Here is a 24,380-nt window from a genome sequence, read left to right as displayed (position 1 = left end):
GCCGCAGATCTACAAGATTAGAGGATAAGTATACAATTCCTCATATACAATCGCCATTTTTATATCAGAAAAGATAATTGATGGAGGCCGATAACACATCAAAACGGACGGTCGTGTGTGACGAAGGAATAAGCACCAATCAGCTATATTCTCTCTCCATACCTACTACAAGTGATGGATACGTGGGGAGAGCAAGACTGGCATTAGCCCTATATCCCTTTCCCGTCTTTGGAACTGGGGAAAGAGAAATTGATTCCGGCAGAATCTCGTATCATATTGTATTTGATGGAATCTATGGAACATCAAACAAATGGGAAGATAATTACCTAGATCAGGACCAATCAAATTACACGCTGATCGATTGCCGCGGTCCTAGTCCGGTCGACCGGGAGCCAGCAGCAGGTTTTCGTATTTTGAAGAAGACATTAATGGACTTTGGAAACAATTGTTGACAGCAGATAACTAAAAGTGGCAGGGCATCATCGATCGTCTTCAGTTTACTGAGGGTTGCTGACCAAACGTTTATTACACTTACAACGCGTCATGTGTAAAATTCCCTAATGTTTATTTTTGTGTTTCTTTTTATGTTGTTTTTTCTTAAATGTCTAAGCAATAAGTGAGATACTTCATGACAAAAATATTATATTTGATAAGTAGGGCTTCACTGATAAGCTGAATTGGAGGTCAATAATCGTTTTTGAGCCAATTCGCTTGAATTGGCTCATATGATTGGCTACTTTGACGAATATATTTTTGATGGGTGATTGGAGGAGACATTGTTGGCGATAATGACCATATTGGCAGCATTCGTTTGATTAATGGCAATACAAGTAATACGTATATATGGACATATTGGGTCATTGGCCGAGGATGGGGGTGAGGGGTGGGGGAGGGGGGTGGGGGAGGGGAGGGTGTTATGGGTAGAAATGATTATCTTTACCATAAATGTACCAATAGATTACAGTACAGTCTATCTTAAATATAGCACTTGTACGTATTTATACAGTGTATTGATTTTTATTAAATTCATTACCGTTTCTTTTCAAAAGAAAACAAATATATTTGACGATACTAATACGAAATGAGTGTCAAGATTTCAACGATAGTATAGTGTTGTTACGGTAAATGATTTACCAAAAAGTGCAAAAAAACTTGGGCCATATGTATCGACAAGCGAAGCGGATTCAGTGAGCTCCATAAATACATTCACAAAGATATAAACACATGATTAAAAGAGGATCTAGTTTTGACATATAGGGACACTATAGCATATGTTTTAAGTTGATCACTGTCTGATACCCAGGGGAAATGGTGAACCTTTCATAACAGGTCAACTCTTTTAATGAATAAACCAACTATTTGGAAAAAAAATAGAAAAAATCAACATGGTTTCCTCACTCAAATTATTGGAGGTTTAAAACAACTGTAAGGTTACATTATGTCTAACTTAACAAATCAATAGCGCTCCTATCAGCCATATATCCTGGAGCTTCAATGGCGCCAGGTACAAAGTGTTTGGCCTGGCAATGAGTCTTCCGGGACAGTGAAGAAAAAAATGAAAATAGTGGTCCTAGTTACTAAGAGACAGAAAGTGTTGCCATGCTTTGGGCCTAGACCGACGTCAGTGTGTAAGTCTCCAGCCCTATATATAACAACAATCTAATTTACGGTCGCTTTCCGGACTAAAATCAATTCGATTTCTATATTCTTCAATTCAAATGGAATTGGACTGGGATTTGAAGATGAGTTTTTAATATCCTGTATTGATATCACTGCAGGTGAAACCTTGATTCTAAAAGCAAAAGATGCACAAGGGATAGTAGTAAACCTCGAGTGTATTATAGCTGATCAGCTTCCGGTTCCCACGTGGACGTATGTCGTGTGGCAAATTCATTTTGGGCCTGCTGGAATTATATTGATATTGATAAAAAAAATCTGATTAGAAGCACAATTGAATTTTTTTTTTCTTACATAACATTTTTTTTGAAATGATGCCGACAACATGTACATCTTCAGCAACGCACGAAGGAAAAATGAAAAAAATCAGAAACCAATAACACTGCCAGAATAAGATTTTTTGTTCAAAGGCCATCAGTTCAATTACAAATATAACTGTCGAATACATTTGATAAAATTGAATGACATTTTCGTTAGATAAGGTTTTGAATTGCCGTTCTCAAATACTCACAGATTTTATATTTCTTAACGTTGCCGTAACATAAACAATTAAAATACTTGTTTCTGCCCGTCGTGCGCGATAACGATTCTCCACACCACCCGGTGTACTTTCTTGGGTTGTAGTAAACTGCTGTAGTGAGTCGTAGTACCTATTAGTGGTTTTAATGATTTTCTGTCTAAAACAGTTTATCTGACTGTTTATTGATACGTTATTTGATATTTGCGTTACGTAGTATTTCTTTGCACGAGTGTATAAATATTTCGCGTTCTTTAAGAACACTTACAAATTTTAAGCGTCAATTTTTTATTTAAAAAAAATCTACTTTCTTAGTACTGCAGTATTTGATGAACGTTTAAATAACAGCTAATTATGATTTGATTATATCAATTACTGTTTTAATAAACTCGTTTGCAACTCGTGAGTCCACAATGTACATGTTACATACAGTTACATTCACCTAAACAATGACAGGGTATACTGTTTTATGTACACCCAACAGCTTGACAAACAACATTAAACCTAACTAATAAAGCATGCACATATCATGACAATATATAATCAAACGATAAAACAATGATAACCTTTGGTCCAAAACTGCTCGCGCGCTAACTCTTGGAAATGTATAGTACATTTATCACATTATCGATTTTGGGTTTTCACCTCAGGAACGCTTTGTTAATGAGCGGTGTCGTTGTTGCTGAATAAATGCGTCATCGATTAAGACAGAGTTAGAGAATATATGCTACAAAGCCATGTTTGTTCCTAATGACAATGGCAGTGGCAAAACTTGTGTACTGCTCTCTGTTGTCCTTCTCACACGGCTTCTGTGGCAGACGTGTTAAATTTGTCTTCTATATGTCCCCGGAGTATCGGTAATTTGGTCAGGCATGTATTATCGAAACCATGAAATAGTTAATAAAATACAGTTAGGATTTGCTGGGGAAATAAACACAATTCATTGTGACAATATGATTCCATATATTTGAAGCACCATTGAATGATATTGCATTTGAAAAGAGACGGTTATGTTTGAAGATTGAATAAAAAAATGATTATCCACTGAAATTAGTTGGAAGTAATCAAATTATGAAAACATCTAACAGTGCATATTAAAACCGAATCGATGAATGGTTTTTAATCACGGATGAATCGATGCTTTAATAGACGAACGGATAAATGAAAGAATGTTAATTTCTCATCTCGTTGCCAGCCTTAAGTTCTTTGTTTATTCCAAGTGATGAACGATTTCTCTTGAAAAAAGAGTAATTCAAACGAATTACCTTGTTCTACATGACGATTGATCGCTCACGTTAGCAGAAATACGTCATATGATCTGCAATCAATTTTCATTTTGATGCTGCTATAGAGCACCATTCTGCCCATACGAAATCTTAATCAAGACAAATCGACAGTGTTTTCATCACCGAGGGCTTCTTTAATGATAAATGATGAAACATCGAGCCTCATAACGATATGAAATACTGCATAACTATACGGGAAAACTGGCACCTACTGACAGGACGGTTGTATACTTACTGTTACTAACTCTATGAATACTCAATTATTTTTGTGGTCTGCAGATGCTTAATCAATACTACCTCCTAATATGGTAATGCACGTGTTTATCTCCCTGATCGGTCATGGAACATCCCCATCGTCCCGTTTTCCCGCCTAATGTTCTGTGTCACGTGAGCGCTTTGAGGTGTATGTCCATTTTGATTTGGAACGAGAATTATCGAACACGTTTATAGTAATCACTAGTGCGTGTCCACTGTCGTTCTACCTCCAAGACAAAACAACGCAAATTCAGCGCAATCCGGTAGTTTCTGACTGATTCGGAAGGGAGTGTAACTCTACTAGTCACGAGGAAGTCACGCGCACAGTTAATGACACGTTACTGCTAATAATTGTCTTTCTCTGGGAATATCGATAGAAACACTAAATTCTCTTACAGCTCTCCATCTCTGATCTGTCGTTCTATATAGAGCTTTCTTCCTCTACAACAACCATTGCGGGAATGAGGTTGATTTCACAAATCCTCCTTACATCATATAATGTGCTCATTAATGCGATTTTAAATAACTTTAACAACACTGATCTAGTGCTATGAAAAAGAACATCATAAAATGCGAATGTCTCCTAAAAAAATTAAATAATGACTAACGGAGAACAATTGTTTAGGGATTAACTTGAATATATTTTATGTTTTGGAGATTTAACACAAACATCTGAGTGAAGTCTAAATAAACCGCTTATATTATATCTCCATAACATAAAAAAATATTCAAATTAATCCTTATAATTCAATTTACTGAAGATAATACTATATGTTCAAAATTCCGAATTCATTTTGGGACTCTTTTTTTCTATGAAATCATTGCTCCGTTATATAAGCCAATCAGAAGCGACGTTGTGCAGGGGGAGGGGAGCAACAGGGTATCACCTTGCTCAGTTTATAAGTGCTACACTTCTAACTATCATGAGTGCTAATAGATCTCATCTATCGGTATAATGAGCTCTACATTAACAACAGGTCATATCATTTTAATCTACAACTCCGCTACAAACCAGTCCTATCATCTACAACTCCGCTACAAACCAGTCCTATCACCTATTTACAACTCCGCTACAAAACAGTCCATTCACCTACAACTCCTCTACAAACCAGTCCTGTCATCTACAACTCCGCTACAAACCAGTCCTGTCATCTACAACTCCGCTACAAACCAGTCCTATCATCTACAACTCCGCTACAAACCAGTCCTATCATCTACAACTCCGCTACAAACCAGTCCTATTGTCTAAAACTCCGCTACAAACCAGTCCTATCATCTATAACTCCGCTATCACCTACATGTATGAACAACTCCGCTAGAAACCAGTTCTATCATCTACAACTCAGCTACAAACCATTCCTATCATCTACAACTCCGCTACAAACCAGTCCTATCACCTACAACTCATTACAAACCAGTCCTATCACCTACAACTCCGCTACAAACCAGTCCTTTCACCTACAACTCCGCTACAAACCATTCCTATCATCTACAACTCCGTTACAAACCAGTCCTATCACCTACAAACTCCGCTACAAACCAGTCCTATCACCTACAACTCCGCTACAAACCAGTCCTTTCACCTAAAACTCCGCTACAAACCAGTCCTATTATCTACAACTCCGCTACAAACCATTCCTATCATCTACAACTCCGCTACAAACCAGTCCTGTCATCTACAACTCCGCTACAAACCAGTCCTATTATCTACAACTCCGCTACAAACCATTCCTATCATCTGCAACTCCGCTACAAACCATTCCTATCATCTACAACTCCGCTACAAACCAGTCCTGTCATCTACAACTCCGCTACAAACCAGTCCTGTCATCTACAACTCCGCTACAAACCAGTCCTATTATCTACAACTCCGCTACAAACCAGTCCTATCATCTACAACTCCGCTACAAACCAGTCCTATCATCTACAACTCCGCTACAAACCATTCCTATCATCTGCAACTCTGCTACAAACCAGTCCTATCATATTTAAAATTGGTAAACCTCGATGGAAATTCTTCATAAGTAACATCTCTGAAACAGTCTATCACTCAGTCCCATACTTCTAAAAAATCTTAGACGTGTACTCAGGCTTCATGAAACTGTCTCCGATTGCAGTTTTTTTTTTTTTTTTTTTTTTTTACAAATGTCCCAGTTCTTATCGATATTTCTTCAAACAGTTGGGTAAGGTATTTGTTCATCATCAAGGTTTTTTTTTATTCCAGTGTCGGTGATATGAAGTTGGTAATTACTTAAACTTGACTCTGTAACGCATGACCGAAATTGATAGATTCTGAAGACGAGCCATATGGTAACTTATTTCATGGCAAACTATAGAAAATGTACATATTATGGAGGTCACTATATAGTGGTTGATTAAGACCACCGATTTACTTCTTCCTGAGACTTATTGTATTGTCCCTATAATTGAAAAAAAAAAAAGATAAAAAATTTCTGTCAGAAAATCTTAATTTCTAATCTATTTTCAAGGAATACAATTTGAGTTTGATTTTAAATAATATATTACTGGTAAGCTAGAAAGAAACAATACATATATGATGTAGGAATCTGACTCCGAGTTGGAGGGGGGATGGCGGGGGTAGGTCACGTGAAGATATTGATAGGGTGATGGAGAGGAATCGTGGGACAAGATTGAGACCACTGGTTAAAACTGTTTTATATTTTTGGGAATATTAGGCCTACTACAAATGCAAAAAGTACTTTGCTGTGGGAAAAAATCTGAAAAATCTATGAAATTAAAAAAAATGATATTAGGCTAGTCTTGAACATCCACGTGCAACAGGTAATTTTATCTCGCGCGTTCACAAGAACAGCACATTATATATTATATAATATGCCAGGAGGGGGGAGGGGTGGCTATAGCTCGATATAAGGAATAAGAATATGAGATACTGTATATATATATATCAATATATATTTGTATTATATGCGGTCCACATGTGCAGTACTTACAAGTTTATGTACATTACCAGCACCTGCCAATTTGTTTATCGTGTCAACATGCGAGGAATGCAAGGCTAATAATCCCGAGTTAGTCTCCGATTATCTTCCCATCAGTAGGTGCTTTGTGTCTTGGGATGTATACTGGTGTGTATCTGATCCTAGCCGTATGTCATATAGATAACTTCCTTATAGTTATAGAATAATGCTAGGAAACTTTAATTGCTTTAAGAATTCCGTTGATTTTTCACTTTACTGGCAATATTGGTGTCGATTCCGATTCCGGAGATTATAATTATCTGTGTACTTCCGGTACTTTAAAGTGTTGAGTTTTGTCACCGCGAGATGTGGAAGGACTGTTTTTATCTGTTTCTATGGTTGGCGAGGACATTAGAAGGTTTGCATAGCTTAGATTTGCTACCATAATCCATTTGAAAATGTCAAGTAAGTCATCGAATGTTAAAAATAGTTTTTACGGCTTCTACCTTAGTGTTGAAAACTTTTGCTACTTCGTTGATTGTCATTGTGATTAGAAACAGAAAATAAAAAAGGTGATTCAAATCAGAATCCATAATGTTTCGCTTTACGATTGGATGATTGTTTTGATTTATAACATTATGAATCAAGATAAGAGTTTTAATGTATGATAATAAACTTGATATTCTACAAATACTGAAATAATGAAAAATCTTTTAGGCCTACAGTATATATAATTAACATGTGACGTTCCGGATAGGTTATTTTAGAGATTTATTTTTTTTATTTTTTAAAGAAATTATTTGCTTGTCATTGTCAAAATCATATTTCAAAGATCATGTCCTACTAAGTAGTCTATACAATAATAGTTAACTTTACTAAATTAGAATTAATAAACTAATGAGAAATAGTATTAAGAACGTACATGTAAGACTTACACGTGTCGATCTTCGTACAAATGTACACTGTACGCGCCATTGAAAAAAAGAATTGAATTTGGTAAATTATGTTATTCCATATTTCGGCAGTCAGAATTGGATAGGCATATCATCTGCATGGAAAGTTTGACATGCATACTTTACTGCTAATGTCACAGCAGAACGAGATCACCTATATATACATGTGTAGGCCTGCAGGTATTATACACTATCACGTATTTGGATGTTTTGGCTAGGGTCATATCTACAATTTTAGCTGTACCTGCACGTGACTGTTGTGGGTCAAAGTTTTAATGACAAACATTATATACAGGCTTTAGAATTATTTTTATTTTCATGAAAATCATTTACATTTTGGTTATTTAAAGTTAAGTGTAGACACGTGCTTATTGTTGTATTCATGGAAGTGTTCGTATACTTAGATTAATGCTAGTGAAGTACGGATTATGTTATTACTACCTGCAGAGGTGGTGTACATCCCAGGCTAGTGAAATGAATGAAACGATTTAGCCCAAAGCAAGGAGAAAAAGTCAACGATAAAAAACGGTACAGGAAAATCTACGAAGGAATTAAAAGCAGCTACAATGTATCTACAGATCTTTCTCTGGTTTGAACTTTAACTGCTGTCAACGTACTGCTCCCTCAAGAGACAAATTTCGACAGAATCCGATAAAGCATGGAGTTTTACGACGCTTTTGACGAGAGGGCTACCCTACAGGTAAAGTCCACCATGTATAGCCGAGACTTTAAATATATACGTACGTCATCGTGTAACATGTACCAGGAGTGTAATGTGTGTGTATTATATATAGACTACAATTGTTCTCAAATGTCAGCTGGACTGTCACACAGTCAGTAAATATAACACAATTTTAAGGAAATTTACACGCTCTCTCTGAGACATTACCGCCTTCACAAGACAAAAAATTAAACCAATTTTCTTAAGATGACACCGCCTTTACAAGACAAAATGTTAAACCAATTTTCTTAAGCTGACGTGTAAAAGCTTGCATCTCTTAGCGAATCTTTGTGACTTAAATTTCAAAATAATTTACACTATTTTTAATTGAAGTTTAAAGACTTTTAAACTCGATTTTACATAACATTTCAAATGAATTAATTGTTAGTATCGGAGAAGAATTTATTGGACATTGTGTCTCTCATTCTTGAAAGTATTTTTGACGTTTATTGCTTTCGGTCGATAGCAATTAGAAGTTCTTCTTGTTGCTTCTTATAAGATTTGTATTGTTATTTGATAAACACACATGCTCACTCGAAGCATTGTTGAACATTGTCGCCTAACCCATTGTTTTGTGCCCCCATTCCCGTGTAAAACTGGCGCCAAGCTTGATGGCACAACAGCCGATTCTAAGAGATGACGAAACCCGTTTTCTTTCCTGATTGTGGTGTAATTAGAATAAAGATAGTCTATTTATTCTTTCGGTTTGTTGCTAGGTTGTTATAGAGGGATAATGAAATGGACGTCTCATCGATTTAATACGGGCAAATACACAAGTAGCAAGCAGCACTAGTTTTAAATCCATTACTCCGTGGCTGCGCTCAATATATTGATTGATAAATAAAGCTATGGAGTGAAAAAGCATCAAGATTTATCATCGCGACAAGGTTATGTATCAAATTGGACTAAATACTAATTCCGATGGACACGTAACTGTACTTAAAGTAGGGCGATAGTTTGATGCTTTGGCTGGTACCGGTATTTGGATGCTGCTCCACGAACAAACACAGCGTCCTCATCTCGTTTTAGGTTGACAGCCATATGTTCACGGAAAGCTTTGTTAGGTAGGAGGTTGTTTCACGGTGAAGAGCAGTACTAGCTCTAGGAGCTATAGGTATATATAACTTCATATATAGGCTTCCTCCGTCTTAGCGTCACTGTCATTTAAACACTTGCTCTATGTGTAAGGTATACTGGCTTTAGTGACGTCGCCACCGTACTATCAGTCGCTCTATGCACTGATGAACTTACCTTGATGTACAAAGCAGGTCATCGTAGTGGAAACCGGTCGCGAGCTTGACCACTCAACACTATCACACTGGTTGGACTATCATCTAATGGACATATCTCAACATTTAATTGTGATTATTTCGCGTTTCTCTGAAACCTTTTAAGGCGTATACTATTTGAAGGATATTGTACTTTTCACACGAAAGGTAAGTAAACATTAAATGGCGATAGGTAATACTAGTTGTAAACGTACATACCGTATATGTATATAAATAACTTGCCGATAGGGATGTGGTTATATTGCAAGGCTTCAGTATCGACGGCTATAAATGTTTTAGTGTAGCGTGGACCCGGATTTATAGGACATTATGGATTTTGTGTTATAGGAAATCTGTAAGTATGTATTATTTATGAGAAATATATGTAGTGAAACCTTAACCCCTGATCACTGAACGTAAACATTTCTGGACAAAGGTGTGACGGACGGCCCATCGTCATGTAGAGCGAGGATTTCGATCTTTATGTATTTATAATAGGGTTGTATACGTAGGAAATCAACATGCTGAATATAAGTCGGGACCATACGTATGATTTATCAGATTCTACAGGGCTACAATGCAGGTGGCGTGGTTAGGCTTTCGTATGTAAATGGTGGTAGACTTAAAGGTGAAGTAAGGTTCATGTTAGTTTTAACTCATCATACAGTAAGTTGTCAACGACTGTGATAAATGGCGCCGTGTTTATATTATACAGCTATGGGTATATTACCATATTATAATTAATTGATAATTAATTGTGTGTTACGTATAATTTAATGAAAAATATTAGGTACGTGCACGTGTAGATATTTACAATGGCGCGTATGTCCTAAAATAAATAAATAACGCGACTTAGATTACACGTACATATTGTATATTGCTATTTCCTGATAAACTATATCAGACCAAACCTAACAGTAGAATGTAGTTTATGATGACATTTGTTATTGAAGATATTATTGTTTCATATTGAATTCAAACACAAGTTTTAATTAATTGCATTTTTTTTGACATTTATAATGACATAAAGCAGTTAAATAACAAGTTTATTTACAATGCCAGGGAATAATTTATACATGACAATTTATATTTCAGGGTAAAGCGCTAAATATAATTAAAAAAAACATACATTGCCATATAATTGATTACTTTCTTGCTAAACGTACTGTATGAATTATCCTTGTACTTGACGGAGTTCTTTTTATCCACAAGTTCATAATTTAGGTCAGATTCAAATTGAGCAATTCGCCAACGCGGATTGCAACATCGAAGCGAAATTGCGATAGATAAAACAAATATAATCCTGGATGATGTTTCTAAAGGTTAAACAAGTACAACGAAACACTTATGTTAGTTATGCAAATCATGTTGAAATTAAAAGTATTTATTGAATTCAAGTTAAAAGTCTATATAATAGTTGTTGGTCCCCAAAACACAGGCGTATATTCTTGTGGCGAAATGTTGACAGGACGATGTTGAGGTGTGATGTTTGTATATTTTTGAATAAGTCGAGTTTTGGCCTATATTTATGAACACCTGGTGATATTACAGGATTTCGGTAATGTTGGGTAATTAGAGGGCTAGGTCAACATGTAGTTAGATTGTTGGTTCTCGTCTGTCCCTGTGTTTGTGTTATACATCATGTGTTTGTGTGTGTAAACCACTGCCCAATCTATTATATTTCAAACAGATATCAGAGATGTTATCCCGATCGTGTGATTGTGTGTGTAAACCACTGCCCAATCTGTAATATTTCCAACAGATATCAGAGATTTTCATTCCTATACCATGTCCGGCTGAATCTCTGGTAATTCGATGATTGATCGTATAAATAGATATTGACATACTGGGTCAATGACCTTTGACCCAAATTCCGTAATCCGGTATAGTCTTATCTCTGGCTAGCTAATTCTTCCTGTTATCAGTCTCGTAAACTAAATACATCCTACCAGAATGACTAGGCTTTCTATGATTTATATGTAATAATTAAATAATAATCAATACCACCTTTTCAATGTAAAACAGTGTCTTAAGGTTAATCCTGTCATTTTATCAATAACTATTGAATATCGTTTTAGTGAAATTTATTTAATGTGGTTGAATATTTTGAATTCATTTACGAACTTTTGGGGCGAGATGACATATTATGTTTACATCCCAACATTATCAATACACTTTGTGAACAGGTTAGGAAATTCGCACATACGAGGAACTCAGAAGAAGGCAATATCAGTCACATAAGCTCAGAAAGTATGGCACTGACAACTCTCAGCAAGGATGACAAGAAAGACAAGAAGAAAAAGAAGGAGAAAAAGAGTAAAGATAAGAAAAAGGATAAAAAATTACAGGAACCTTTTCTGGGAGGCGCCAGCAATAAAGGCGACAAGGTATGTTGGTGTGGAGAGTTCACTCACAAAATCTAATGTAGAGCTCACCCGGTATGTTGGTGTGGATATAGTTCACTTACATTGTAAGTTATGTTAGTGTGGATAGTTCACTCACATCGTTAGATATGTTGGTTTGTAAAGTTTACTCACATCGTAAGGTGTAATTGTGTGAAAAATTTACTCATATTTTAATGTAGAGCTCACAAGACACATTTGCTTTTTTTCTACTTTGATGTATGTAAACACCTACACGGTATACTCAAATAGTGCATAGTCCCACAGTGTTATATAACAAAGCAGTTAAGATTGACCAAAATTGATGTACATATGTAGTTTTTATACTCCTTCCGATCTCATTCAAATTATGGCAGACATGTTGTAATTAATTTAAATTAGAGACAGTATGCATTTGTAATTTACGCCGGAAGTTGTCCAAATGTTACCATTGTGATATTTAAACACATTCCTAAATTAAGTGCTGTTCTTATAGAACATTATTGTGATAACTATCAAAGAACAACAAAAGTTGTCTAAAATTGAAAGCATTGCGGTGTTTTTTATTGTCCGCTCAATGTTTGCATGTATGAATAGAGTCATTTACTTATATCATGGCTTCGGTTTGATGAGTTACGAGTTACATAGCGCAAGGTACAAGTGACAAATTGCGAGTTGTGAGTCTCAACTAGGAATTAACTAACAGAAAGTACGTTATCTGATAAGAAGAAATGAAATGAAATAGTGAAAAAATGTTATGTATGAGTAGAACCGTAGTGCTTTTCCCTTGGTAGATGATATACCTTTGAACCCACGGATTTATAGGTATCGCATCTATATGTAAAACAATAAAACAAATATACAACATCAATATGATAAAAAAGCAAATTGCTTTGTCGATAAAACTACAATTTAGAACATACAATTTCGCCTACGTTTTCTGCAGGGAAAGCATCATAAAGGGTTCGTGTTACAGATTCAATATTTGATTGGAAATCCAGTTTGTAAGTCTCATATCGCTTGACAAATGGAGCATGATGACACGGAGAATGCTGACTGGGTGGTAATTTTAATGAGAAATATCTTATAGAATACATCTAGATATATATTTTGATTCTGTGTACTGAGAAACGAAAGCCACTGGGAGTCCACGACTCATTCTGTACAGTCAAGTGATTTTAAATGGTAATGTCCTATCTAATTTAATTCCCAGTAATTCACTTCCATTTCAAAAGAAATATTTTGCAATAGATGAGTGTATTTTCTTATATACATACATTGTAGACATGGTCTAACTTCGTTGTTTACATTGTAAAACTAGGTCTTACTTCGTTGTAGACATGGTCTAACTCCGTTGTTTACATTGTAGACATGGTCTTACTTCGTTGTTTACTTTGTAGACATGGTCTTACTTCGTTGTATACATTGTAGACATGGTCTTACTTTGTTAAATACATTGTAGACATGGACTTACGTCGTTGTATACATTTTAGAGAGGGTCTTACTTTGTTAAATACATTGTAGACATGGACTTACGTCGTTGTATACATTTGAGACATGGTCTTACTTTGTTAAATACATTGTAGACATGGTCTTACTTCGTTAAATACATTGTAGACATGGTCTTAATTTGTTAAATACATTGTAGACATGGTCTTACTTTGTTAAATACATTGTAGACATGGTCTTACTTCGTTGTATACATTGTATACATGGTCTTACTTCGTTGTATACATTGTAGACATGGTCTTACTTCGTTGTATACATTTTAGAGAGGGTCTTACTTTGTTAAATACATTGTAGACATGGTCTTACTTCGTTTTATCCATTTTAGACATGGTCTTACGTCGTTGTTTACATTTTAGACATGGTCTTACTTCGTTGTATACATTGTAGACATGGTCTTACTTCGTTGTATACATTGTAGACATGGTCTTACTTCGTTGTATACAATGTCGACATGGTCTTACTTCGTTGTATACATTGTAGACATGGTCTAACTTCGTTGTATACATTGTAGACATGGTCTTACTTTGTTAATTACATTGTAGACAGGGTCTTACTTTGTTAAATACATTGTAGACATGGTCTTACCTTGTTAAATACATTGTATACATGGTCTTACTTTGTTAATTACATTGTAGACATGGTATCACTTTGTAAATACATTGTAGACATGTTATCACTTTGTAAATACATTGTAGACAATGTAGCACTTCGTTATATCCATTGTCTCCATTGTAGATTTGGTCTGAATTAGTTGTTTACATTGTAGATATGGTCTAACTTCGTTGTTTACATTGTAGACGTGGTCTTACTTCGTCACTCTGATTTACTATGTAATGGGTTGAAAATTTGAATTTATTTACGAACTTTTTGGGGCGAGATGACAGGTATACCTATGCCTATAGGGTTATTTGCTAGCCAACTCCCCGCGTCTTTATTATTTCATTTTAAGAGCGCTTTATGGCCATTAATTCATAGTTTTGTCTACATATTTCAGAATACAAAATGTAGGTCATTCATACTCAAAATGGCGAAGAAAGTCCTAGCCATCACGAAATACCTGTTGGCAAAATTGATATATTGTGGTCTGGGCAACGAGCCTTTACATGACCACCTCATGGGTCAAAACTTTATCAGCCTGCTGGGATCAGCTATACACTAGCCGAGGTAGGGGTCCGTTGATAGGGGACACCAGTCTGTTATCGCCAAGGCGATCGATATTTTGTGTGTGCCCAGGACACAATATACCTGACTTGAAAGTTTGCACATCGACGCACCGAGTTTGTGACATCACGTGTTTGCCCGCACCGTTTTACTTCCGAAAGAATGCCGACGTTGTGGGATGTAAACATATCAATTTATCCCGATCAAACGAAGTAGTTAAGTATACATATATAGAGATAGTAAACTGCTAGGTAAGGTGTACCTATCTTTTTTACGACGTAAGTTATGCAAGGTGCAAAGATAAGATATCATAAAGGTTCAGGTTGGTAGTGAGCTGGAGAAGAGATAGTTGATATGTATTTATGATATGGAGCTTATCACTGAAACCTTCAAAATATATGCATCATCAAATGAATTTATCAGCAAGAATAATAATATATTAAGATATTGGAAAATAAAATGTTGAGAAACACATTTAGATTGTTTATTGGAGCTAAAGAAAGAATTAAATAAAACAACTGTATTGGGGATAAACCGACTAGTGATGACATCAATTCTATTCAGCTGGGATCAGGCGATGTTATATAACTTAAACATCGTTGTTGGTGTTTAAATCTATTATATGCTGTGAAGCCCACACGTTTTATTATATCTTTGGATTCGATTTAGTTTCCTGATGCATCTATAAAAACCGTGCCATGAAAGTCACGACTTTGGTTTGGATTTATGTTTGATCTCTAGAAGATATGGACGCATGTGTAAAACATTAGGGAAACAACTTTTGAATGCCCATGTACTGATATAGTAGATCTTACGTATCTTAACACTGACACGTATGAAATCATATAATCTGTTTTCTGGATTTACCGTTATATCCATTCGACCAACTATTTGGGCATGTTCCAGTCGCCTTGTTTGAGTCATACTAAAAGAATGAAAAAATAACTGTTTTGCATAGTTTGAAATTATTTATTTGCCTTCGTTGTATTTGTTGTATGCTATGTTTGTACAATCGTTCGAAAATAACAATCTTGATATGTATATTTGATTAAAATGCTCATCCACATACTACAGCACATTGCAATATGGGAGACAGTCTTTTAATGACTGTGGATGTTAATAGAACGTTAAGTTAGTAAACAAAACCAATTGATTAAAATGTTAAAACTATCAATTAAAATGACCCTACAGAGGATCAAAATAGTCAGTCATGTGAATGTTAGATACATTACAAGGTTGATAGTAGATTATCGAAAGTTTGAAGCATATATTGGAATATGATGGAACAACTTGTTGATGGTCGTAATGACGAGGATCGATGACGACAACAGTTATCGCTCATACACAATGTATTACCCTGCAGGCTGTATACACAGTGGGATACCCGCGGATAAATACTTAGCAGGGTACTGGTATAAGGTATTGATGCGTTCCCACACGTCACATAGAGAACACGTTACCTAGGTACTTACTGGTAACGGTTAAATTGTAATTACTCAGCAACGCCACTAATTAGTCAGGTTATGCCGTTGTTATACAAGCTAATAAGGAAAACATCCAAAATAGAATCGCTCGTGTAAACCACGCTGATGTTTTCCAAAGGCAGCTGTGCGGCTATGGTGCGTGCATAAACAATGCAATCTGTTATCGAAAAAGCATTATAGAAATGTGTGCGAAGTTAGCATGATCTCTTTATTGTCATAATTATTGCATTATCTCTCCCGGCAATAAAGTATCGTTCCTTAATCGTCGAGGCTCCGGCACTTAGACCACAGTCGCTGATAGCGTTTTACTTCCGGTCTTTCCCCGATGACTGGTTGTATCTCTGTATTGGAAGTTTTGGGACTCGCAGTGACGAAAACCAGTATGGCATATGAAATCATCTTGTAAACACCAAGAGGAGCTTACCACTCTCATATCTATCTTTAACCATTTATCGAAAACTTCCGTTATGTATAAGGATAGCAGAAACATGTGTGCGACCATCTTCTTAATCGTGGGTCATTCGATATATCCGAAATAATTCTCTTATAGGAAAAGTATTTTTCTATTTTTTTCTGACAGAAATGACGGTTCCCTAATCATAGTATCTTGTAGAATAACATTTGCCCTATTTAGGCATGTGTTTTCTCAGTGGAATTCCTTCCCATCGCCGCCATCAGTAGTGTTACGGCATTTTATTGTAGATGACTATAATAGAACCGTTTTGGTTCTATGGCGATTGGTTTTTGCTGAATGATGATTGACGAGATGCTTTTTGTGTTTGCCGAGATTTGGCGTTTTGTGTGGTAAATAATTGATGGTACTAGTTACAAGGTTCTCACGTTATCAGGAGTGACAGATTCGTTAGCCGCCAGATTTTCTCCGATATTGCGTCAATAAATTCATAGATAAAGCGAAGTTTAGCTGCTTAAATATTAAACAAAGCCACGCTGGGTTTCTGTCACGTGCTGCCAGCCACCGTATTGTTTTGTTGGAAAGTGTGAAAAATAATGACTTTCTCGGCGAAGTCTTAACACGGTGATAAAGCTTGTGATGTAAGACCGACGTAATCACTCGCTAGCAAATGTGCTTCATGCAATCTGCTAGTAACATTTAAACTCTCTCCATGTGAAGATTTTGATATAATTGTAATTTAAATCTTGAAGCCAAAAATACCGTGCTACGATGAAATCAATGATGACTGTAATGGGAATGGGTTAAGATGCTACTTGACGTTGGTTGAGTACGATTAGTCCCAGCGATTGTGACGTTTTAAAAAAATAATATGACGTTACAATCTCGATATATGTTACATTACTTCACCAACGTTTGGTATCGAAACCGAACTATTGAAATTCGGTTTGCTATGAATTATATTGAATTTTACTTTACTATATATTATATTGAAATTCGGTTTGCTATGTATTATGTTGAAAGTCGCTGTGCTATGTATTATGTTGAAAGTCACTTTGCTATATTGAGGTTCGCTTTGCTATGTTTTGTATTGAAATTCGCTTTGCTATGTTTTATGTTTTATATTAGTATTTGGCTTTGGGCATATGCTGGTAAGTTATAAACACATTTTTTACCTTCAGATGCACTGGAATGATAAATTAAAATAAAAAAATAGTTTACAGATAGTTTAATCTTATATATAAACGAAATGGAAGACGAAAATCCTATATTTCGATCGTGAATTTCGCCGTTAAAGGACGTTAAAGTACAGTGCTTTTAATACCGCTTTATAGATACATGTATGTACACAGAGTCGGGTACACGACCATAGTACAATTGAACTGTAGTTCATAACACAATAACTTCATCGAATTACTGTGAACAACTTTTAAGTTACTCATTTAAATTCGAACAGGTGCACGTATTGCATTTGGGATAATGCACGTAATTAAGTTGAAATGAAAACATGCACCAATGTATCTCTGAATGTGGCTGTGTTGATACCCTTGATTATATGAAATGCATATCCACGACGAGAGGAGACCGTCATTTGGCTTTGTACTGGGTATACAGGGTCGTGTATACAAGTGTGTCTATGGCGTGACAGACCGGCGTTACACCTTACTAAAAATCCACAATGGCGAAGGGCTAGGTACAATCCAAGTGTAATTGGTCGGAACGCGTACTCTATTATTTACCAACATAATGCCTAAAATATTGTGGGTTTTTATCAAAGTCTGTTCAATGGAGGCATGTACATGGTGTGGTTGTGAGTCTTGATGTCCATTCTGTGTGTACCGACATACGTTAACGAGCCATATGCATTGCATTCAGGCAATGAATTGTTATGGAGTTGGGTGGTGGTAGGTGTTATCCAACAATACATGACAAAAACCAATGGTAAAAACATTAATATCTGGTACTGTCATACACTACATACGTAAATGAAAAAAAAGATAAATAAATAATAAATAAATAAATAAATAGTAAATAATTAAAAAATAGATAAATAGATAAATAAAAAGGAAAGGAATAGTACTGGTATTTGTCATTATGGCGGATTAAAGTCGTAGTGTGTAACTGTCGATCTACTTGTATGACAAGATCCATAATTGAGTTATGGAGTCCAGCAATTCTAATTCACAGGAAATCAATTATGAGTCATTCCTGGTAATTAATGAACGTACATAGGAATATCAGTATTCGTAAGTCTTGATGCTCTACTGTGCATGCACATGATTAAGTTGAAAAGGAAATATTAAAATAAAATTAATATTCTTTTCTGTTAACGACAAAATTAGTATGTTACTTTTGTTGATCAAACAAAGTTAATGACTAAAAGTAGTTTAACATTCCTCAATGATATTTTATCACCTGTTTACAATAATCTTTTTTTTGTAATCGCGATTAAAAAATTATTATGTTACATTTACCTTACTCTAAATCATGCGGTACTAAATGTATTCAGTCATACTCAATTTATGTAATTATTCTATTTTCCAAAATTATTTTCTGTGTAAGGACCACTTGACAATGATCATAACTATCACGGGGCTCGCCATAGCATGACGGAAAGGTTGTTTATTCAGCTTGAACTACTTTATTACTAACTATCTCACTTAACTATTTCATTTAGAGGCGTCACTCTTTTTCATTTCAAAATATTTTATTAAATCATTCGATTTAATAGGAATTGGGCAGCATGCTATGCCTATATAAGCCCTCTCCCTCTCACTCTTCGTTTACTCTTCCTTTTGAAAATCAAATTAAAGTTTAAATCTTTAAATTTACTTCTGCTTACAGGTCCGGAGATATTTGATACTTTATTTAATTGGGAATTATTCAGAAAATGACAGATCAAAGAAATATATCAAATGAGATCAAATAAACACTTTTAGTGTTTCTCTGAATTATTCTGTACCAACTTGAGATAAATGTCAATGAGTACGGGTTCTGGTTGAAGAAATCTATTTTGGTGCTTGGCTTTGGTATACAGAAGATAGGTATTTGCTAGTTTTATTCCACATAACATGATATGGTATATGCCAAAGGTTCATTTCTGACGTAATGTTTGAAGTGTTCGGATATGATGCTCGCCAGACTCTCCCTACTTTTGTGGCCTGTGCTGTGGGTAAGGTCTGGCCATAGCCCTCTCTTGTTGTAGGAACTAAATGTCAAATGTTAACAATAAAAATTCAGACGTTTCTACAAGAACGAGACGTTTATTTGACATTCATAATTCAAGTTTAAATGTCAATATAGTGGATGAAGCCTGAGTCTGTATCTTCATTTCGATAGTGTCGGTAAACAAGCGAATCTGAATTGTCATTTCTGTATACCGCCAGTATTGACAGCGATTTCGAAATGCTTTAAAGTGAATCCAGATCCCAAGGGTCGGTCGTATATAGGTACTCACAAATCATTGCCATACACGGAAAGCAAAGCGACCATTCATCCACTGGGTATTAAACCTAGATAATTATCATCAAGGCCTCCGACACGCGCGCGCGTGTTTGTCGTCGCTGCGCCGATCACGAAGGCGGACCTTTGGCACCATGATAAGGGAGCATAGAAACGGACAAGCGCTGTTACGCATGCGCTGTCTGCGTGGTCGTCTACATGCGATGGACTGAACGTTTCAATTATGCAATAGTGATTTCCACACAACGCCGATAAAGAAATAAAATTACATGGTGCAATTTTATTTTTGGCGTTTCTTTCCTGTCTCTTTAAGAGTAGGTTGTAGAAGTGTACGCTTAATCTGATACAGGAGACGTTTTCTCGTTGCCCGTTACAGTAAGATGAGAAACAAACAGAGAATTTAACACTCGTTGTTGTGCTGTCTTGGCCATTCACGATCACACGCGGGATTTGAACTTCGTTCCGACACTTTGTCACTGATCAAGATGATAATATTGACACTTGGAACCCTGCATTTGACACGATACACGCTCATCTCCGTCCAGATCAGTGTCTGATACCTCGGCCAACCCATCGATGCCAATACTTTCACCAAGCAGCAGAGTTATTGACAAAACATCGGCTTCGGTTGAATTCTCTCGCTCTTTAATTCAATCTTTCTCTATTATATACATACCACAAATATGTTTCTAACGCATTTAGGTTATCAGTGATTTTAAAGCATATAGCAAACACAATATCCGATCGATGGAGTAAAGTTGACAAATATCAGATATTTGAATAAAATAAAACTAAATTTCCACACAGATGCATATTTAGGCATATTCCACTGTATTCAATTTTAATTATGTAATTTTGTGGTACATGTAGTTTTAAGGTTTTGTTCGATTGCCTATGTTCATCGTTAAACAATATTCCGAAACTCTACGTCTTTAATATAAACTTTATCTCATTTTTGTGTGTATAATAATTTACAAAAGTAGCGTTAAGTATAAACAAGAATGAAATAGGATTTGGAAACAAGTTTAACTTCTATTCAGTGCAGAAGATGCCTCAGTAAATGAAGTCTAAACTAATATGGTATTTGAAAAAGAGAAGCAGAATTAAGAGTATTTATATAAAAAAACAGATGGGATGGGGTTGGGGTGGAAGAATGCTGGGTTGGGGTGGAAGAATGCTGGGTTGGGGTGGAAGAATGCTGGGTTGGGGTGGAAGAATGCTGGGTTGGGGTGGAAGAATGCTCAGACATATGATAATGAGGTAATAAGATGTATGCAGAATCTAGAATCGAGTGCAGAGACCTAAACAAGTCAGTCGTGATTATAAAAAAAAATCTTTAAGATTCATATCTTTTAGAACTTAAAATAAAATTCTTGCACACATGAAAAGATAAATATACATTTCCATCATTTAATTAATCATTATCGCCAAAAAGTAGCAACTTACATGAAGTTGGATAGTTTAGAGAAGAGAAGCAAAGGCTTGATTGTGAACATGGGGAATAAGCCTATAGTGTATTAGATAGTGCTCGCTTGTCTTATTTTCAAAGCATGCACAAAGTGGATTATCGATAAGATTTCTACGGTACAAATTCGCAATCTCTAGTTGTGGATCTACCCAATCCTACAAGCCAAGTAGTAGAAAGTTGGTACTTTGTATATATTACCAAAAAGGTGTTTTTAGTTTTAAATCGATGGATCGTTTTTCATAGCTTCAGGTAAGGATTTCCAGAATTCTTTCCATGATAAAGGTTCCTCATAATTCGTGTGTTTAATGTTTTGCCTTTTATATGTGTTTTACTTACACTGAAAAACAATGCAGATGATCCAGAATTTAATGCTCGGCATGATAATGTTTATAGGTGTTTTATCGTTTTCACAAATTACCTACATAATGTATTTTAGTGTACGGTATTTTTACTCTAATACCAGTATAGTTCACGGTACTTTTGGAAACACGAGATTAAAATTACACGCTTCTGTGTTTTGGGGTATTATATGTCTTTTTAAGACAAAGAAAAAAATTGTTCGGAGTGATGAGCTTTTAGCTTTTTATACCGAACAAATCATTTTAGAATTTGTGCAAGTCAAAATAAGTTAAACAGTCAAATTACTAATGTCTGTCTGTTTTACGAAATATTTTAATAAAAACAATTAATTGACTTAATCATTTGGATTGAACATGGCCTTGTATATTAAATTTAATTTCTACTGAATTACACCACTTTATAGTTACATTGTCTGATGTGACGCCACGATATGGATATTGATTATTTAGTTGAGATTCTGTTTCCTCATATTGACTATAAACGTTTTGAACAGATTTTACCCATATTCTCCACAATCACTACAGATAAACTATATAGACTCGGGTATTACACATGTAGAGACTGTAAACAGCTGTTGCTAGGGAGTCTTCCCATGGTTTGTCCGACTAAGAAGGAAGCTTCATTACCTTAAATGCTGTCGTTCATTCGCATTCTGTGTAAAGTATTTAAGGCGACACGACAACCTATTTTGATACCGCTCCGGTTTGACTTACTTTATACAGCTGATATTCAAAGCTGATGAACGGATTACATTAAGGCGTAATATAAAAGAAGTAACTAAACTTTGACAACCATTCCCAAGAGTGCAAAATCTGATAAGAACGTAAACCAAGTAAAAGAGATGATGGCTGGTGTATAAGTCAGATTAGCCGGGTAGCCTTTCTAAGTTAGTATCAAGATTGCCATTGATTTGGCCGCACGAGATCGATGTGTAGTGCCCTACCATACGTACAGAGATGTTATGCCACGGCGTCCTGGTCTCGGAGACACTACTACAGAATGGCTTACTAAAATCATACACAGCCAGAATCTCATCTAGAGCGATAGGTTGGTGAAAATTGCGTCATATGGTAAACTAATCGAGTGAGGCACCGTGAGAGGTTTGTTACGGATGGCTGCAGTCTCCTTGTAACGTCTACAGTCAACTTAGCAGAGCAGTTGACACTGCTTCTGCAGCTATTGTATATCAATAATGATCGGCGAGTTTACTAAGTAGTTGTCTACCTGAAAAAATGTAGGTTTCACGACTGAACTTTATTATCAGTGTACATGTGACCAATGAAATTTGTGTAAGCGGTTCATAAATAATATCTGACTATCATGAAACAAATTAGATGAAAACTAACAACGAAGTCGGTAGGTGTGAATGCCGCCCTGGGAGTATAGTATTGGCTGTTCGCTTCGCCTGGTACACAATACCCAATCAAGCATTTCCTTATAGATGATTTGGTGCTGTGCGAGAATGGATCACACCTGAGACTGGTTACACGTAAAACTGCCATGGACATCCAGGGCTCGCTACTATGCGATCTCACGGAGAGTCTGAAATCTCACTGCTCTTTAAGCTTAAGGGTAAGTCTCTCACCTCCCCGTGTAATGCCTTATATAGTGCAGGCGTCGGACGCTCGGGGAGAAGTCTACCCCTCCTTTCCTTTAGAAGGTGTATTAATGTGTTATAGGTCATGCTTCGGAGATCAATTGTTTACCAATTAGTTGTTATTGTATTAAGCTACGTATAGTCACTGGCACTCTCTAGTAATGTAGTAAAGTACCGCTAGTGATATCAGTTATTGATTTTTATTTATATGTTAAAATATACCTGTGTCTTTATGTTTAGTAACAAACATATTTCACAGGAGTAATGCTCTGGTGTTCTTGTAGATTGTTAGAACTTATAATATTATGAAAACCTCTAGATATTGATGGAAACATGTCATTGTTAAAATATTTTAGAAGTATTCTGTATATGAATGTTGCACATTCAGCATGATATATTTGAATAAATTATTTTGTGCGGACATAATTGTTTAAATAAAGAAAATGCTGATAGGGATGCGATTTATACATTGCAAGAAACAATTTATGTAAGCAGATAGTTACAAATGTAGAGGTCAGCAGAACATATAATAAAAAATGTATTTGTTTTTTGTTGCCTGTCATTTTACAATGTAAAACTGGAATCGCTTTCACTCGTAACATATTCTCTCTTATTATAAGACATAATCATTAACTATTACTTCGATACCATCGTCATACATTCCTTCCGGATTAATTTAGCATTTGCAGCCTCAAAGGTTGTAAGATACAATACCATTCCATAAGTTTGAAGTCAGTTTCCGGTTCATTTCTAGTGAAGTATATACTGATGTTTTTTGCAGTTAAGGAGGATGATATTCAATCTTTATTTTCAATTAAGATTTATTGTAATATAAATGTCGATAAGGATACTATGTGGTTTCATGCGAGTCCCACACGCCATTTATTTGTATGTTATTAGCATGGTAACAGTATAGTAACACCATGCATG

The 24,380-nt window shown here is 35.7% G+C and overlaps 1 protein-coding gene across 7 annotated transcripts in view; it reads left to right on the top strand.

The window, feature by feature from the left end:
• The window catches only part of LOC138325333 (tetraspanin-18B-like), a 96,061-nt gene that overhangs the window by 31,638 nt on the left and 40,043 nt on the right, over positions 1–24,380 (top strand). Inside the window, exons 1-3 of one of the 7 annotated variants that reach the window (XM_069270911.1) lie at positions 7,004–7,139; positions 8,075–8,327; positions 11,803–12,003. The exons of 1 other annotated variant lie outside the window; for it this stretch is intronic. In XM_069270911.1, coding sequence (XP_069127012.1) covers positions 8,286–8,327; positions 11,803–12,003 — 243 coding nt within the window. In that variant the 5' untranslated portion in view covers positions 7,004–7,139; positions 8,075–8,285. Of the gene's footprint in view, positions 1–7,003; positions 7,140–8,074; positions 8,328–9,317; positions 9,785–9,853; positions 9,976–11,802; positions 12,004–23,261; positions 23,426–24,380 lie in introns of those variants that run through there. 5 more of the 7 variants (XM_069270912.1, XM_069270913.1, XM_069270915.1 and 2 more) reach the window with 5 other exon arrangements.

This window comes from Argopecten irradians, chromosome 6, assembly GCF_041381155.1.
Source record: "Argopecten irradians isolate NY chromosome 6, Ai_NY, whole genome shotgun sequence".
NCBI lineage: Eukaryota > Metazoa > Mollusca > Bivalvia > Pectinida > Pectinidae > Argopecten > Argopecten irradians.
Note: the sequence above shows the minus strand (reverse complement) of the source record. Positions and strands in the feature narration are given on the sequence as shown.